The sequence below is a fragment of the Rhinolophus sinicus genome, chromosome 1 (assembly GCF_057876585.1).
Source record: "Rhinolophus sinicus isolate RSI-liver-muscle chromosome 1, RSI-T2T, whole genome shotgun sequence".
NCBI lineage: Eukaryota > Metazoa > Chordata > Mammalia > Chiroptera > Rhinolophidae > Rhinolophus > Rhinolophus sinicus.
In genome coordinates, this window is record NC_142501.1 from 66,129,879 (window position 1) to 66,148,883 (window position 19,005).

At 45.3% G+C, this 19,005-nt stretch overlaps 1 protein-coding gene across 2 annotated transcripts; it reads left to right on the plus strand.

The window, feature by feature from the left end:
- The first annotated feature begins 4,555 nt into the window (after positions 1–4,555).
- On the plus strand, positions 4,556–18,683 carry DYRK2 (dual specificity tyrosine phosphorylation regulated kinase 2). 2 transcript variants are annotated; one of them, XM_019748969.3, is made up of 3 exons: positions 4,556–5,048; positions 5,631–5,779; positions 13,109–18,683. In XM_019748969.3, exons 1-3 carry the CDS (start codon positions 5,000–5,002, stop codon positions 14,714–14,716), a joined length of 1,806 nt encoding a protein of 601 aa, XP_019604528.1. In that variant the 5' UTR covers positions 4,556–4,999; the 3' UTR covers positions 14,717–18,683. The 2 variants fall into 2 exon arrangements, with proteins under 2 accessions (XP_019604528.1, XP_088656734.1); XM_088800608.1 differs by lacking the exons at positions 4,556–5,048; positions 5,631–5,779 and adding an exon at positions 8,774–10,622.
- Positions 18,684–19,005: the final 322 nt, after the last annotated feature.

Below are 19,005 nucleotides of genomic sequence, written 5' to 3' on the forward strand. Positions count from 1 at the left end.
CTCTCTCATTCCAGTCTCTCTAATACTCTGCAGCTAAATTTATCTACCTTCCTTGCTTAGCACTTTCCTCAGGTCAACTCACTGCTTAGAAATCTCCAGTGGTCCCTGTATCCATCCACGTGAATTTCCATCCAAGTGAAAATTCTGTCTGGTTTTCACTGAAGCCCATGACCAGGACGTGCCCCACTCTCCTATCCACCATCTTGTTTTCTAGTTCTCCTCAGTTCCCATCTCTAGTCTGGGAGCTGCTGCTTCTTCTGCAGTGCTCCTTTCCACTTCTCTGCCTTTATTAGCATTGTTCCCTTAGCTGGAGTGCTTTTTCTTCAGCTTAAGAGAAGTCTGCCCATTTTTTGAGGACCAGATGAAAGTCCACCTTCTTCAGGAATCCTACTCTGACTCATTCCAACAAATACAGATTGACCTAGCCCATTAGAATTATATGGCATTTAGATTCCATGACCTACACTATATAGGATATGTATGTGCACTGTATCGGTCAGGATCTAATAGCAGAAAGGACAAAGCACAATGAGTTTAATTAAAGGACTATGTACAAGAGTATGATTAGGGTGAAGGGATATCAGCAGGGGAACATGGAGCACCATAGAGCTAGCAACCGCAAAACACTCTTAACTACCTCTAGGCTTGAAGGAGCAAGGAGACTAAATGGTGTTCAGAACTGCAAGTTATAGTTGCAGGAAAGGGCTACCGACAGGAGCTGAGATCTCCAGTCAAGGACCATGGCTGATCTGTGGCAAGCTGGCCTGGGAGGAGCCAGGGAGATAAACAGCCTGACTTCATTGTCCTCGAGACCTTGGGTATCTTGCCAGGACCTTTCATTGGCTAAATCCAACTGGAAGCTAGTGGGCAAGGGAGCCCACTAATGCTGTCTGTAAAGCCTTCTGTGGCACAGAGCAGGGTGGAAAAGAGTGGATCTGAGGGAGCAAAAGGAAACTATTTTCCAACTCTCTAGTGGTGTAAAATCTTTTCTTTATTTCCACACCACCAGTGGCCACAGAGGCAAATGCATTATCTAGTGACCATTTGATTACGATATCCATGCCCCCTTTATGTGAGGTTACAGTCATTGACTTCAGGTCATAAGGTTCACGTTCTTCTCTGGATGGTTCTTGATGATGGACACATGCAAGGTACCATCTGTAAATGGTGTTCTCCTGTGGGAAGGTAGGCCCAACTTACCCCCAGGTCTATGTTACCTAAAACGAGTCAGTTCCTTAGTAATGAAGTATCCTAGTTGCTTTAAAACACCTTGCAACTTGTTTTTACATTGCCACAGCTGGTAAAGTTTCAGAGAATTCTTAAACTGTCATCCATAGCCCTAACCTTGTAAGGATAGCAGTACCATCTCTTTCTCTGCCACTCCAAGTTTCTTCTATTCTGACCTGCTTACACTTCTCCCAGAATACACTGTTCTTTCTTACACTTTGGTGCCTCTGCTCATCCTGTTCTGCCTAGAATGTCCTAGCCCGGCTTGTCTGACTGGCAAACTCCCAGGCATCTTTCAAACCACAGTACCTTTGAAGCCTGGCACCTTTTTAGAGCTCATCACTGCCTCCTGTGTGCCACCATTGTGCCTCCTGGATGCCTTGATTTCTGCCCCATCGCATCATTAAATGTCTTGTCTTCCTTACTGGATTGTGAACCTCTTAACACAATGACCAGAGCCAGGGATTATTTATTTAATGTGTAGCCCCAGTACTAATAGTGTCAAAAAATATGTTAGATGCTTACTGTTTATTGCTTAATTGAAGACCGAAATCCTAATAGATTGGGAGACTGAAACCTAGCTCTCTGCATCTGATGATTCATCATGTCCCCTAGGCCTAACACATACTAAATGCTTTGTAAATGTTTCTGGGATAAAGAGATTACATGAGTAAATGTGGTTTGAAACCAATAATTTTCTTGTTCATTTGCGATTTTCTCTGTGATCAATACTTTTCCCAGTGAAAAATCAACTTCCTTCCACAAGGCCCCATTCTGAGTTCTCCAAAGTTTCTTTCTTTCCAATTCTGCCACATCCTGCCTATTTGTTATTTGAATCTGGATTTTACAAACACACAGAACAGATGGAGTTATACAACGGGCAAGAACCAAAGAGCAGACGCTTACTAATTGGGTGGAGCCCCCTGAGTAGGTTACTGTTTAACATCAATACAATTCTGGTCCAGTCATGTGTTGTGAAGATTAAACATGATAATATTTGTGAAAGGGTTTTATAAAGAGGTAAATGTACAGTATAATTAATAATGATGCATTGGAATGATAAAGTTTGAGGGTAATAACTCCTAGAATTTATCCAGTTCGTTCTCCTTGGAAGCTCAGGTAGTGCATTTGTACATCTTTCTATTTGACATTAATTCAGGTTGAGGCCATCAATATTTAACAGAATGAAACAAATCCAAGTAATTATAAATGCTAATTTTAAAATGCATCTTTTTTCTGTGATTAAAGTTAATGATTCTTTGTGTCCCTTTGTAAAAAAAAGAGTCATTTCTTCTTGTCCTTATGTTTAATGTGTAGAGTCACATAAGTAATTTGGATTTCACAAACTATGACGTCAGTAGTTAGCATTTTTCTTATTCATAAAAAAACAGTAGCATATTTAGCTTGTATGGAAGTATTGTAAAATAATTTAAGTGAAAGAGGTCATGCTATATTAAAATTAAATTTTTGCTTCAATTCTTTTATTTGAACATGAGTTGTATGGAGTACTAATTTAAAAAAGGAAAATGGCATGAAAATAATTTTTGAATGCGAAAGAAGGAAAAGAGGTGTGAGGTTCTTAAACACCAAGGTGGCATAATTGAAAGCATAGTGAAATTAGACTGACAGTCAAGAAATGGGCTCAACATTCATCTCTGCTACTAAGTAGACCCTTTTCTTTTAGTTAATTCTGATCACTATGTTTCCCCAAATGAATTTGAATGGGATAGTACCTGAAGATAAGCAAAGGGGAATATTTCTTTCTGGGGCCAAATTCGGTCATCAGTCTTCTAAAGGCATATTGTTGAATTGATTTATTTCAGTGTGATTCTACTTTATTGGGGAAGGCACCTAATTTTTTGGAGGGACATATTATTAGGCGAAATTTTACTCTGCCATTTTCCTTCTGCAATGCCCTTTATCCTTAACGCCCCTGTAGGAGACTCTGACAGGGTCACACTTTACATTTGAAATACTCCGTTTTTGACACTTGTACAAACAAAGCTACCGGTGATCTCTCTGGGAGGCAGAGAGGCTATGACAATTTGCAAACAGTATGGGCGATAGGACTCTGCAGGAGGTGGCCTCCTTCTGATCTGAATCTGGACTAGCTCAGGCCTGCCAACTTGGTCCAGCCAGGAGCCCACAGATATCCCAGGTAAAGCATAGTAGACCCAGGTCTACAGAACTTCAGAAACCTGGCATGTCTCGGGAAGAAAGTGCACGGTATAACTTTTTCTGCCCAGTCATCAGGAATTGCTCTCTTCACCCCCACCCCAACTGTTGAAATGACAAACTCTGTGTGACCTTTGGACAAAGGCATATGCCCCGCACACGACAGGGTGCAGGTGTGAGATGGGCAAACAGTTTTCAGTCTGCAAGGGAAAGAGAAGCTGTAAACAGCAAACTAAAAGGGCAGGGAAATTCTCCATGTGTCTTAGAAAGGAAGGCAAGAGAAACATGTCTCTGGCGGTGAGAGGAATTAAAGGTGTCACTCTCTTACGGCTGCGCTTAAAGGAAGGTGTGTTTCTCCCAGTGGCCGCGCAGGGTAAAGGCTCGGAGTTGTAAGGAAATGGGAGGTGTTTCTGATGTTTATTTTTGCCTAGCAACCCACAGCCAACTGCTTCCCCAGCAGCCCTCCGCACGCGCTTCTCAGCCTCCCCTTGTCCTAGCGACTGGAAAGCGGTCACTTGGTGTCAGTAAATCGGGGAGGGTTTGTATGGTAGAGGTGAAGGTGGGAGTGCAACCCCCTCCTTCGCCCACGCTTGAGGGTCACCAGGCTAAGCTGCGGCCTTCAGGCGGGCTTCACTTACCGAGGTGACCCTCGCACAACTAAGTGATTTACACGATAAATTGAGGGAGAGGGAGTGGTTAAGCCACTGGGACCGGGAAGGGGGGCAGTATTGTTTGTGAGCAGCCATTAAGTCCGAAAGCTGAAAATGCGTTTGTATTTGGGGGCGCGCATGGGAGGGGAGGGGTCTCTGCAGCAATTTCGGTAGGAGGGAAGCAACAGCAGATTGCACTGCTGGGAAGGAGGGGTGCTGCAGGGGCTGGGGAGGCCGAGGAGGGGGAAAAAGGTCGTTAGTAGGGGATCTAAGGGGAGCAGGGCAGATGGCCGTAGGGGTAGGCGGAGGGTGAGCCGAGGCCGCAGAGTTTTCCCGGGAGTGGAGGGGTGCCCATGCAGATGACTCGGTTGGGGGAGGGACTCCTGTGGGTGGCGGGGTGGGGGTGGGGGTGGGGTGTACCAGAGTCTGTGTGGTTAGGCTGGGGGGAGTCCGGGGCGGGGCCTGCACCCGCGCTGGCCTGGAGCGGGAGCGGGGGCGGGGCTGCCCTCCTCGGCCGCGATGCGCGCGGGTGCCTGTGCGAGTGTGCGCAGGGGCGCGCGCGCGAGCCCGGGAGTAGGCTCCCAAGCGAGTCTGTCCTCGCGGCTCAGCCCGCTTCCCCGCGCCCAATGTGAGGGAACCGGGTAGGCCAGCGGCGCAGGGGAGGGCGAGGCATGTGCACGGGCCGGAGGGTGCTGCAGCCGCCCGAGGAAGAGGAGGACGGCGGCGGCGAGGAGAGCAGGGGGCTCGCAGCAGCGGGCGCGGGCCGAGGGGATGCAGCGGACTGTGTGTGTCTGGCAGTAGCTGACGCGAGGCGGCGAGGAGGCGCCGGAGATCCGCGAGAGGGGCGACCAGGAGGCGGCGGCGGCGGTGGCCGCGAGAAGTAGCAGGACGGGCGGCGGCGGCGGCGGAGACAGCAGCCCTGAAATGCATTTTCCTCTCCAGCGGCCATGTTAACCAGGAAACCTTCGGCCGCCGCTCCCGCCGCCTACCCGACGGGTAAGGAAGGCCGGGCCGCCCCTGCCGCCTCTGCACTGCCCAGGAGCCAGCCCTCGTGGCGCGGGCGCCGGCTGCCCACGGGACCTTGAACAAAGTCTGCCCTGCGGCGGGGCTCCCGGACGGACGGCGCGCCCTGGCCTGGGCTCCACTCATTGTTGCACGCGGGCCCCAAGGCTGCTCCGAGTGGAGCCCTCCAACCCTGCCCAGTGGGCAGGGTCCGTCCCGGGCCTCCCCCGCCCGAGGCTTGGAGAGGCGGTGGCGCCCTCGTCGGCATTCCAGCCGGCTCCGGGCCTGCGGCCGCCTGCAACGTGGACCGCCCAACCTGACTCCCCGCGGGGTCGCGAACTCGCGCACCCAGGCCCGACTTAACTTTGCAGCCTCTCTAGCCCTGCCCGTGGGTGCGCGCTGGGGATTCTTGTCCTGGGCGCCCCTTCGCTTCCCCAGACGCCCATTTTTACTGTCCCCGTCTCTTCCCCAGGAAGAGCGGGGATCTCTGCCCAGAGGGGTGGGGCGGGGCCATGGGGTCTGGGTGACTTTCTCCCCCCTGACCCTCTTTTGTCTCCTCCCGCGCGTGGTTCCCAGGCCGAGGAGGGGACAGCGCCGTTCGTCAGCTTCAGGCTTCCCCGGGGCTTGGAGCGGGGGCCCCCCGGACTGGAGTGGGGACCGGCCCGCCTTCCCCCATCGCCCTGCCGCCCCTCCGGGCCAGCAACGCTGCTGCCGCAGCCCACACGGTGAGACCCAGCCCGCCGGCGGCCGAGGGGAAGGGGTGCGGGAGGGGCCCGGGGCGTAAACGCCTGGACTCGCGGGGTTCTGACGCCCGCAGAAGAGAGGTCGAAGTGCGAGTATCTCCACGCCCCTGGCCAGTGGCCTGTCTTGGACGCCGCCCTCTATAACTTGGGCGAGCCCAAAGCTGCAGCCACAAAGGAAGATGCGTGGCGTGGGCCCCTCACTTCCCCTCCAGAGTCCACCCACCCCTGCGCTCCTCTTCCTCCTAACTTCCTCCTTGCCTCTTCTCTCGTTTTTTGTCCTTGCTTCCCAGACCGCCTTTCTCTGACCGGGTAAACATCCTCCCTCCCCCCACGTTGGATAGTGAGTATTTATAGAAACAGATATGTGTTAGGGGACAGCCAGGCCGCCCTGCCCGGAAAATCGATCCCCAAAGAGCCTCCCAGGCCTGGCTCCAGCTAGCAGGGAGCACCACCAATTGTCCCCCGCGTGTGGGAGCATGTTTTATGAGTGCTACAGGTTTGAGCACAGCAGAAATTGTAATTAACATTCACAAAAATAAGGCACGGCAGCAGTCAGAACAACAAGCCACCCTGTAGGATTCTGCAGGTGGATAGTATTCAAAAGGAAAGGGCCAGCTTTGTTTTGGAGGTAGGAAGGGACTGGCACCTGATAGGTGCTGGGGTCCCTCAGAGAGCCTAGAGGGAGGGGAGAGCCCAGCCGACTGGTGGCTGCAGAGATTGGCCAGCTGGATTTGACTTCAGCGTGTACCTTTTGCTCAGCTCCCAGAGATGGCCCTTGGATGGTAATTGCCAGTCTGGAGGAGTTGTGCACAGGATGAGGTGATGGTTTCCAGGGTCTTATTTCCAGTTGGATCTTACAGAGGAACTGCCTAAGATAGTGCTATATGAGGGATGCTTGCTATGGATTTTATTTTGTTGGCTAAGTGAAAGTTGAGTTCTTGTAGAAAAGGCCGTTTCTAGCCTACAGAGGAGCAGCTCCGAGAGTAATGCATTATGGAGAAACTTGTTTATCAGGGGACAGTTTGTGAGAAGATGGCTGGAGTGGAGAGTCTTCTCTGAGACCTGGAAAAATGTGTACAAATTGTATAGGAAAATGTTTTATCGTTAAATCTTTTCTCCCTCCCTCCCTTTTTCTCCCTGACACATCTAGACCCAGGGGCTAAGCATTCACAATACAGAAGTTAATTGATCTGCGTTGGACTGTTGATGGTGGAAGAGAATCTGTCAGTAGGCTAGTTGATTGCTTATGTTATGCTTGAATGATCTTGTCACAATGATGTTTTAGTTGAGGTCTTGCCATTGGTTTTAAGGGTTTGGGTTTATCTGTTTGGAATCGCCTGACAATTTGGAAAATACAACATCCAGTTTTTTCCATGTCTGGATGTAATCATATGACCTGGTGTGACCTGGGGGAAAAATACTTGGTTTGTATCTGGGTTCGAGTTTTATATGGATGGGCTTTGCTTGATCAGAGCCTCTTTACAATTGAAATATGTAATGAGATTAGAGAAAACGAAAGGTGTCTCCTGGAGGAACAGAATAGCAGTAGTGGACCTGAAATGAAAAGAGGTGAGGGTGCTTCTCAGGAACCCTAATGATGGATGCTTGTATTTTGCTGTGGTATCTGCCTGATTTACCTGGTTTTAATTTACCTATAAATTTCAGTGTGCTGTTGCTCATTAGAGGCTTGGTTTTGAAAGTGTGGTTTGAAAGTGTTGTTTAGTTTTGATTTTATTCGCACATCATTGCAGATTTCCTAGAACAGGGAAGTGTAAAACGACCACAGCATTTATCTGGTTCTACTCCTTCGTTTTACTGGTGAGGAAACAGACAAGTTAACTGCTTTGGTCAAGATTCCCTAGCCAATTCATGTCAAGCCCAGGATTGACTGCTAATTCTAGAGGAAATTGTATTAGTTTCATTACAAACGCAAGAACCTTTGTGGGTCCATATTCGCATAAGTCTTTCAGGTTTTTATAAGTTTTTAGTTCCACAGCAATTGTACCTGGGAAGAGCTATTTCAGAATGAGTGGGGGGAAAGAGCATTAATGAAAGGAAAATGATTTTGTTATAGGAACCTGCTCATATGTTCCCTTGTAAATGATGTTGTAGGTGGATAAATATATGATTATGAAGATTATGAACTTTGGAATTATCTAGTTCATGGCCCTTGTGTTCCCTATCTCCATGGATATGTTATTGTACACTTAGTCATTTTGTTCATCTGTTTGTCCTAAAAGTGTACCCAATAACTATCTTCATTCCTACTAGTTTTTTTCTTTTAATGTTGTATGGCAGATATTAATATACTTATTTTTTAATTCCCAAATATTAGTATTGTGTCACTTAATGTTTAAAGCACTCTTCAGCTACCAGTTTTACCTTTGTGAAATAATTGGAATGAAAGAAGAATGAATATTCCGATTAAAAATAGTACTATTTTGAGGAAGAAAAAGTAGACACTTGACTCAGGACCACACAGACCATCAGTATGTTTGAGGAGGAGCTAAAATTCCAATCCTTTTGTACTCAATTCTATTCCCACAACATTTCATCTCTAAGACGACTTCAGAGAAGTTTTAAAACACCCGGAAATGTTAGCACAGTGAAATCTCTGCTGCTTTCCATTTTATTATTGGAAGAGACTAAAACTACCAAACTGGTTAGACTATTGTTCTTACATCATTTTTAATAAAATATTGCATGGTCAGAGAAGGCTTCTGTAGGTTTCTCCATTGTAACCTATACATTGTAGGCATCTAACCATTGCATTCCTTCCGTGCATAAGCTCAGACGTGACAGACACTGTGCTGGGTAGGCCTTGGCAACAGGAATAACTTCCGTCTCAGACTTCAAGAGGCGCAGTGACAGTGAGAGGCTTTTAGTATCCTTCAGTTTAGGATGGAGTCGTGGCGTAGGTACTCTGGAAGTGTTTTGGCTTTTCTAGGGTACCCCCCCCCCTTTTCACAGATTAGTTAATTTTGCTTCTGAGTTTGGGTTAGAGTCCCACAGTTTTTGAGACTCAAATTCCTTTACTGGAGCCTCTCAAGTGAACCTCCTTAACATAGGGAAAGTTTTTAAGATACCACACATCACTTTTAGGTGTTTGATTGATGTGTGGGCTACAGGTGCTTTGAACTGTTGGCGTCTGCCTCCAAGTCTCCACGGACGCACTGCAAGCCTAACATCTTGTGACGTGGGTCCCTGGGGATGACTCCCAATTCCCTGGGCCTTCACTTCATGTTTTCTTAGGAAGGTACCAAGGTTCTGCTCAAGAATAACTCAGCCAGGTGAGAGTTAACAAGGATTTACTGATATACCCTTTTCCATTCAACAGATTTTGATCAGGTGCTTACTGTCTGTTTGGGTTTATGTTAATAGGGACTTAAAAAGATAAGAGGTACCCTGCCCCAGAATTGCTTACATTGCTTACAGCCAGGTGCGTACCTCAGGTGTTAAAACAATTACAGTAAAATGAAATAAGTATTACAATACCAGGGGTGCCAAAAAAAAAGTATACACATGATTTGTATTCGTCTTTCGTTGTTGGTATATATTGAGTATTGCAATTTTAATACAGTTTTTTCCTTAAAATGTGTATACATATTTTTTTTGGCACCCTCTCTATATCAGCACAATGTAAGAGAAAGGGAAAGTTTCATAGAGGAGGTGAGAGTTGAACTGGACATTGAAGGGTGAGTAGCAGTTTACCATGAAAACATGGTTAGAAAGGAGTCCACACAGTATTTGGGAAGGACAATAATAATAGCTCTCCTTTACTTATACTACTATACGAAGCACCTCATACGTTGCACCTTATTTAATCCTCCTAAGAGCCCTAATGAGGTATCTTTGTTACCTTCTTTTTACAGATAAGGACACTGGTGCAGAGAGATTAAATACATTGCCCAAGGTCACACCATTAGCAAGTGGTGTACCTGGGATTCTGCTCTCATGTGTCTAATTGAAAATCCCTGGACTCCTAACCATTATGAGACATAACCTCACGCAAAGCAGAGGAGCACAAAAGAGCATGGTGTTTCCATAGGTCTTGGGGAATCCAGCTTTGTTACTCTCGAAGAGAACAGTGAGAGTTGTAGATGTCATTGGAAGGATTCAGGTCTTTTAGGCTCTACATTTTTAGCATCTTGTGTTCTTGCCTGTTAGTTCTTGTGTTATCTGTGGCAATGGGTGCTGTCGTAGGTTTTGAGCAAGTGCAAGGGCAGTGTCAGAGTGACACTTGGGAATAGTAACTCTAGAAGAACTAGGGAGAGAAGAGATTAGAGGAATTCTAGACTTAGAACCCAGGTACATGTTAGGAGGCTGCTTTAGTCGTCCCAATGAAAGAACGGGAGTGTGAGGAGAGGCAGTGTGTGATAGACAGACATGAGGAAGCTTAACAACGGTTTGGGAAGGTGAGGGAGACATGGAAAAGGATAGCCAGGGCTAAAGCTTGAGTGACTGTGGGGCTGAAGCCTCGTGTTTACCAGAAATTGAGGGTTAAGGGAGGTGGAAACTGTTTTGGTAGAAGCATCATGAGTTGAGTTTGAGTTGCCTGTGGGAAAGGCAGCTGATCTGTGGTTAGACACATAAGCCTTGAGCTCTGGAGACACAGATTGGGTAGGTCTGAGCTAGAGGTGTAGATATTGCAGACGTCAGCCCGTGGGTGGTCGCAGAAGCCCTGGCTCTGGTCACGATCAACCAGGTTATGGGAGTGAGAAGCCATGAGAGTGGAGGCTTGAACCCTGTGGGACCCTTGAACCCACCTACGGGTCGGTGAATTAATGGTTAACCCTGTGGAGGATTCCAAGAGAAGACTGGAAAGGTAGGAAGTGTTCAAGTTAATTGGCAAGCACTCTTTAGTATTAGTCACTGAGCTTTTGTGATTGTACTTTAAATTATGCAAAACGTTAAAATTGCTGTTGTAAAAATTGAAGTCAGTTTCAGACACTCAGGAAGTTTTACTTTGCGATCTTTTTAGGAATTCCTAAAGCCCCAAGGTTAATTTTGTCCCTAATGAAACCATGCTTTTTATAGCATGTATACTGGTAATACTGTGTTTGCCGGAAAATAAGACCGGGTCTTATACCATATTTCCCTGAAAATAATACTGGGTCTTGTATTAATTTTTGCTCCAAAAGACGCATTAGGGCATATTTTCAGGGGATGTCTTATTTTTTTCATGTACAACAATCACATTTATTCAAATACAGTCATGTCATCTTCTGGAACATCGTCATAACGTACTGAATGTGTCTGTCTAGCTGACGATCTTAACTGGGGCTTATTTTGGGGGTAGGTCTTATTTTCAGGGAAACACAGTATAGGTTTTTCTTAAATTTTTCCATGCTGCCCTGAAGAGTATGGTTCTATAGGAGAGATTTATTTCTAATTTCAGGTCCTTTTATTCCCTGGTTCTTGAAAGACCACAGTGGGGAGGAAGGGTGCAGAGAGCGAGGCTTGGGAACAAAAGCAGTGGACAAGCCTGCCTGTACTATTATAGATACCCAAGACTTTCCTAATTCATTTTTATGGACTCTTCTGCTTTTGGCATAGAACAAGGATAAAATAACCTGCCCAGCTACCCTTACAGAGGGTAAGTTCACTTAGCTTGGACTGTCGTCTATGAATTTAATAAAGAGGTTCAACTAGAAGTCTTCCAGAAATCTGTCTGAGAAATAAAATCCCTCAATCTATGAAATGACGCCTCAGATAATGCCCAAGTACTGTACAGTGGTGTACGTGGCTTTAGAAGAATGCAGAGCGAAACTCCTCAGATAGTCAGTGTGTACATGCCATGTGTCAGTTAAACAAAATTGGAAGGTCTTGGTCTGCTGGTAAGAAGCTCTTGGAATTTCATTTTATAATCTAGGTGATCCCAAACCACTTCCTGAATTATTATATTACATATGCAGAGCACGCCTGTGCTTTTAGTGATATATAAAGCCCAAAAGGTAGCATTTAGGAGGCGATTATAGAAAAAATACAGATGGCAAAGGACTTCAGCTTGTTGGCTGAGGGCAGAGACTGCCACCTCTGTGGCTAGACCTCAGTTAACGTTGGTGGAATGAATGAGATGGATTGTGAATGATAAGAAATATCAAAGTCACCTAAGGGGATGCTTTAAGATTTGTGGGCAGTTGTCTAAGGTGGCAAGAATTCCTGACTAGGAGGCGAGCCGGACTGTGAGTCCTCCCCCACCCTTCACCTCTTTGCAATAATAATGCAAAAAGAGAGAAATCCCACACAGATTCTCAGTAGAAGGCTGGGGGTGGAGTGGGGCCTGATTTCCATGGTCAGTTTTGTTTACACAGGAATGTTCAGGGATGGCATGTGTGCCTGAAAATAGAAATCGCTCCTTTGTATTCCTTGTTGGAAACCCGAGTATCCCAGCAGCCCAGAGAAATACGTGTCTTAGGAGAGCTGAGCCATTGACCAAAGGAAGGCCCAAAAGAGTGTGACGGTTGGTTTGTTGGGCTGAATGGCCTTAAATGGTCATCTCAGTCAGTGAAGCCCAGAAACTTTTAAAAATAGGTTAGGGGTTTACAATATGCTGCAGTGTGTATCTACATGGGAATCTCTCAAGCCCAAAAGTTCATTTTTCTTTGCCACTGGGTCATGCATTTTCTTAGGTGTAATCAGTTAGATTTCCAAGTAGTGACTATCGAGAATGAAGATTCCAGTGGTTTCAGACTAGAGCTAGCTAAACATGGAGAAAGTAGTGAACAAGGCAGGCGTGGTCCCTGCCCTCATGGTCCTAAAGAAGCTACGAGGTGAAGCGGGAAAGGTGCTATGACCTGGGAGCAGTGGAGCCAGTGTAGAGTCTATGGGTTCATGCTTTTTCTGCGCCGTATTTCGTTTTGATGTCAAGTATGGATTGAGTGGAACGCCTGTGGTGTGCTGGGCCTTGGGCTAAGGGTTAGGTGTAGAATGAACAAGGGTAGGCTGCCTGCACAGGGAACCTACTCTAGAGACCCTGAGTGTGTGCAGCAAACTGCTCGTCTGCTAGGGGTGACATGTATGGGGTCCTTTTTTCAGGTCCCACGTTGTTTGTAGCTTTCCCCAGCCCAGGAACTTCTTTGTCCTTGATGTTGTCAGAGGCTGTCAGCATGATTTCCACTATCCCCGTCAGGATGTCCTTGAGGTCCCCCGTGGGCGGCCTCTCTCTATCTCCTAAATCCGAATCTGACTGTCAATTCGAAGCACAGTGGATTCTGTAAAGGTGGGTGGGGTTGGGGCTGGCTTATAAAATACTCCGTTTGCAAGGACAGTCCTTTCCCGTGCCCCTCATGTTCCTTCTCTGAATTGCAGGTCGGCGGCAGCAAGCACACCATGAACGACCACCTGCACGTCGGCGGCCTCGGCCATGGGCAGGTGCAGGTGCAGCAGCTGTTCGAGGATAACAGCAACAAGCGGGCGGTGCTCACCGCACAGCCCAACGGGCTCGCAGCGGTGGGTAAGGCGGGCTTGCCGGGGGTGCCGGAGCGGCAGCTGGACAGCGTCCATCGACGGCAGGGCAGCTCTACCTCGCTGAAGTCTATGGAGGGCGTGGGGAAGGTGAAAGCCGCCCCCTTGACACCCGAACAAGCGATGAAGCAATACGTGCAGAAGCTGACCACCTTCGAACACCACGAGATTTTCAGCTACCCTGAAATATACTTCCTGGGTCCAAATGCGAAGAAGCGCCAGGGCATGACGGGTGGGCCCAACAACGGAGGCTATGACGATGACCAGGGATCGTACGTGCAGGTGCCCCATGATCACGTGGCTTACAGGTATGAGGTCCTCAAGGTCATTGGGAAGGGCAGCTTTGGGCAGGTGGTCAAGGCCTATGACCACAAAGTGCACCAGCACGTGGCCCTGAAGATGGTGCGGAACGAGAAGCGCTTCCACCGGCAGGCGGCGGAGGAGATCCGCATCCTGGAACACCTGCGCAAGCAGGACAAGGACAACACCATGAATGTCATCCACATGCTGGAGAACTTCACCTTCCGCAACCACATCTGCATGACGTTCGAGCTGCTGAGCATGAACCTCTACGAGCTCATCAAGAAGAATAAGTTCCAGGGCTTCAGCCTGCCTCTGGTTCGCAAGTTTGCCCACTCCATTCTGCAGTGCTTGGAGGCTTTGCACAAGAACAGAATCATTCACTGTGACCTTAAGCCCGAGAACATCTTACTCAAGCAGCAGGGTAGAAGCGGTATCAAGGTGATCGATTTTGGCTCCAGTTGTTACGAGCATCAGCGCGTCTACACGTACATCCAGTCCCGCTTTTACCGGGCTCCGGAAGTGATCCTTGGCGCCAGGTACGGCATGCCCATTGATATGTGGAGCCTGGGCTGCATTTTAGCCGAGCTCCTCACTGGGTACCCCCTCTTGCCTGGGGAAGATGAAGGCGACCAGCTGGCCTGTATGATTGAACTGCTGGGCATGCCCTCCCAGAAACTGCTGGATGCATCCAAACGAGCCAAAAATTTTGTGAGCTCCAAGGGTTATCCTCGGTACTGCACTGTCACGACTCTCTCAGACGGCTCCGTGGTCCTCAACGGAGGCCGTTCCCGGAGGGGGAAACTGAGGGGCCCACCGGAGAGCAGAGAGTGGGGGAATGCACTGAAGGGCTGTGACGATCCCCTTTTCCTTGACTTCTTGAAACAGTGTTTAGAATGGGATCCTGTGGTCCGCATGACCCCTGGCCAGGCTTTGCGGCACCCCTGGCTGAGGAGGCGCTTGCCAAAGCCGCCGGCGGGGGAGAAGACGGCAGTGAAAAGGCTGACCGAGAGCACTGGTGCTATCACTTCCATTTCCAAGTTACCTCCACCTTCCAGCTCCGCTTCCAAACTGAGGACTAATTTGGCACAGATGACAGATGCCAATGGGAATATTCAGCCGAGGACAGTCTTGCCAAAACTTGTTAGCTGAGCTGAGTCCCCCAATGCTGATAATCTGAAAGATACGATGTTGCTGAGCCTTAGTGCAGTTGAAAAAGGAGTAGCTCAGACCTGTTTTTATTTGCTCAATAACACAACTCATTTGTATCTCTTCAGCACTTATTTTATTGTAAGAAAGTTGTTTTGTTTTTATAAAATACATGGGGACAATGCTTTAAGTTTTTTATACTTTCTGAAACTATTTGTGTTCTAAAAGTACGATGAGCCTTACTGTATTTAGTGTGGCAGAGTAATAAACATCAGTGGCAGGCCATTGATTACTTCATGACTGCCATGCATTTACAGATTGGTGTCAAAGACATTCACTATGTTTTTATGGTTCATAGTATCTTCTCCCCACGGTGATTGCCCCCAAGCACCCTCCCTTCTCTCTCCTTGCTCCAGGTTCATGCACAGTTGTGGCATGTCCTTCTTCCGTTTTCCGTAGGTTTTCTGGGTGGTAGTTATGGTGGGAGGAGAATGGTCAGGACGAAAATGATATTCTAAGAAAAACTGCACCTTAGAGATTTTTTTTTTCTAAAGTCGTGCTCAAACAAAATAAAATCCCCAAGGTTTAAGTGCCCAGTTAGCATTCTGATGTTGTCAAAGCTGGCCAAGCAGACCTGGTGGATAAATGGAAATGTGTGTGTTTCTTCAAATTTGCTAATAGGATCGGCAAGCTGTTGTGTAAAGAAGCTTCATATTACAGAATTGGTCTTGCACCTAAATTTAGAAATGTATTCCATGAACTGTTCCTCCCTTCTCTGCTTTTCTCCTCTCTGTTCCTCTTTTACCACACATCTGTTGCTTGCATTCAGTATTTTGTCCTTCCTTCAAATAGATATCCCAGACTGTTAATGCAGAAAAGAGACAGTTCAGCTGTGAATCTGACCATCGTTTCATATTCCAATTTATAAAAGAACAGCAGCCTAGCTACTTAAGGTGGGGATTTCCACAGTTCCAAAGAAGGTTTAGCAGAGTAGCGTGAGTTCCCACTTTTCAGGTGCCACTGTAAGGTTCTCTTAGCCTGGGAGAGTTATCAACTCTTGCTTTAAAAAGAGGGTTGAAAATCCCTTCGATGAACAGAAATCGAGGTGGCTGTTCAGTAAGGCCAATTTTTAACAACAAATTTAAAGAAGGAAAAGTTCAACCTCAAGTTAAATGGTTTGACTTACTCTTTGCATCATTAGAACCACAGAAATTGCATTCCTCTATTTTATTTTACTTTCTTTTGGATTGCACTGATTGTTTTTTGTGAGAATGACACTTTACCTGGAAAAGTAACTGAGAGTTAAAGTAAAAGAATATTTTCTCTGAATAATAATTATTTTCACAGTGGAAATTTCAGTATTTTATCACTAATGTATGAGCAGTGATATATATATATCAATTTCAGGGCACGTGGAAAAATGTTTTTTAGTATGTGCAATTTAATATAGAAAGATTGCTGCCTGTTTGGAAATAGGTTTGGGTAGTATAAATTAGGATAAATACTCTTTTATATGCACAGATAATATTGTATTGCCTGTAAATTGATTTACAAGTACTTAAAGCATGGTCCCCAGTGAGGCCAAGAAAGTTTCCGGTTAAGTTCTTTTAATATTAATCCAACAGTTTCTCTTACTTAAAAAGAAAGAAGTAGTTTTGAACAAAACACTTTACTTATGTTGAGGCTTTGTCAGTTGATGGTGGAGAAAAATGCTCAGGAAATACTATAGATATTTGCCAAAAAAACAGTAATGAGATTAGCTTATAGCTTATTAATAAGATAGTTGATATTTGTTTTACTTATTTAAGGGTGTTACCGAGAAATTGATTAATTTGTACTTCTGTATTTAGAACTGATAGCTTCCCCCTGGTCAAATTCTTTACCATATTGTACACATTTCTGTGTAATCTGTGGAAGTGCAATGTGTTGGTAATTTGCATTTTAAATGATGCTCATGTGACGATACCCCCAATCAGTGGCTTACAGAATTTAAAGATTATGTATTTATCATGAAAATTTTGGCTTTGAGGCATAAGAAATGTGAGACTTGGTATGATGACTCTGTAAAACCACAAGCCTCTTAATGATGGTTAGCTTCTTTAGGTCATTAAAATAAACAACAACGTCAAAGCTGTTTTCCCCTTGCAATGGTCCTCTTCCATATTCACTCACTTTCACATTTATGTTTGAATATATGAACCTGAGCCTGCTATTAATAGGAATTTCCCTGTAAAATGATTATACATCTGAAAATTTATAAATGGACGAATTCTACTTGTCTTTCCCTTACCACACAAAACTGGCTCTTAAGATGCCAACAGTGCATTTGTGACTATCTTTTTATTCACAAATGTAACCGGAAACTTTTAAGCCAAACTGTAATGTGCAGCACGGTGGGGCTCCCCTTCTCCCCCAAAATACAGTGAAATTTCCTTTATTCACAAGAGCCGCCATGTTCGGTATTTACTGATAGAGCTGCTTTTCAAAAATTCTCGCTTAATGTCAAAAAGCGAAAAATGTTGCATCTTGGTGATTTTAAAACCTAACTTAATGAAGGGCTCTGATAGGCTGCTTGGAGTTGGCGTGGAAACAGTCCTTGGTCTCACAGGTTACCATTGCCGAGGGAAGTCTGAGCTGTTTGCAGATTTAGGAATAGCACAGTGTCGTCCTGTCTTTGGTTGCAGTCTCCTCTGGCTCCGTTTCTTGCACCACCAGAGTGTGCATTACCATTTACGTGTATTGCTACAACAGTGGAACAACAGTGATGCAAGACAGTGTAGATTAACAGTAGAAGAGAAATTGTGCCCTTAGTGTTAACAATGTGCCTTTTGTTCTGAATGCCATGTTGTAGGGCATGCATTTTTTTGGCCACTTTAACTCTTTGAATACTGGGCAGTAAGGCTGGAACCCACCTCTGCAAAGATACATCTGTCTTAAATATCCAGTTACTTCTGGGCCTTAACGGAAACCACAAGGCACGAATTATCATCAGGCACTGAAAAGGTAGCCATTGGTTAGTTACACAGAGAATTCCTACGTTTAAGGGGTTAAAGATGGTCTTTGTTGTATCTTAACATCAGACTGATTTTTTTAAATGATATTTTTTTGTTATGCTAACACTAGACAAAAATCAACTGTATTTGTAAAAATTTACCTCAAACCATTTAATTTTATAGTGTGATTAATCCCAGGGCATTTGGTATGAACCAAAGTGCATTCCTTTTCTATGTGCCTGGCTCTAGTAAGGATGGCCAGGGGTTTTTACAATTTGGGTGCAAGGCACTTAAGCCACTTTTAAACTTAATGGGTGGTTGGGAGTCACGTTGAAGGACTCCATCAGAATGTTAGGAACATTTAGGCATCAGTAGCATTGGGCCATATTGGAATCTTAAACGTGTGAATTATTTTAAAGAGAGCATTCATTTTTATAATTTTTTTCATCAAGAATATTTCTGGGAAGCAGAAGACTTAAAAAAAACAACAAAACTGATTTGGTTGGTAAAGGTTTTAATATTGCCCAACATAATGATATGGTAGCATTTTAAAAAAGTATTTGTGAACTCTTGTTTCTTAGGGGCTTGTACATCTCTCTGCTATGGACATATATAAAATTAATTGTAATTATACTCAGCTCAACTGCTACAGTTATGTCTAGGCAGTGGCTTGGGTTTTTAATCGAGCAACAACTTAGACACGTGACTGTAATATGCTGCACTGTGTGTACTGAAAATATGTGAAAATGGTTGAATGTGGACTGTGTATATATGTATGTAAAAATTTCTGTGAGATGCTGCTGTCGCCACTTAACATGAAATATGTTCTAGTGGATTTTAATCCTAGTGGCCAGTTCTACGATACTGTGTGTATTGTACAGCTGATGGCAGGAGTAAGACTGTTCAGTGAATATTTGTTAAATTTTATTGTCGTGGCCAGAGATAATTTCAGAATAAAATTTTAATGTCCTACCTTACTTTTTCTCCCCTTTTCTAACTATATTTTTACTCCTGATAATATTTCTGGTATTATTCTTTGTCTAGCAGCCTGGAGAGTGTAGAATGCAAATGTTTTCAGCTGTAATTGGTTTCTTATTTGTTCAATATAAATGTGCAAATTCCAAGAAAGAAAAACTAAAGTTTTTGTAGGCAGCTCTTCCTTTTTCTCAGGATGTTCTGTTCCTTTACCTTTAATATTTCTACCGTAGTTTTCCTTTATATAGTCTCAGCCCTGTTCTCTATCATGCTAGAACTTCAAATCTCTTATGTTTTAATTTTTTTTTTTAACCTTAAAGATGA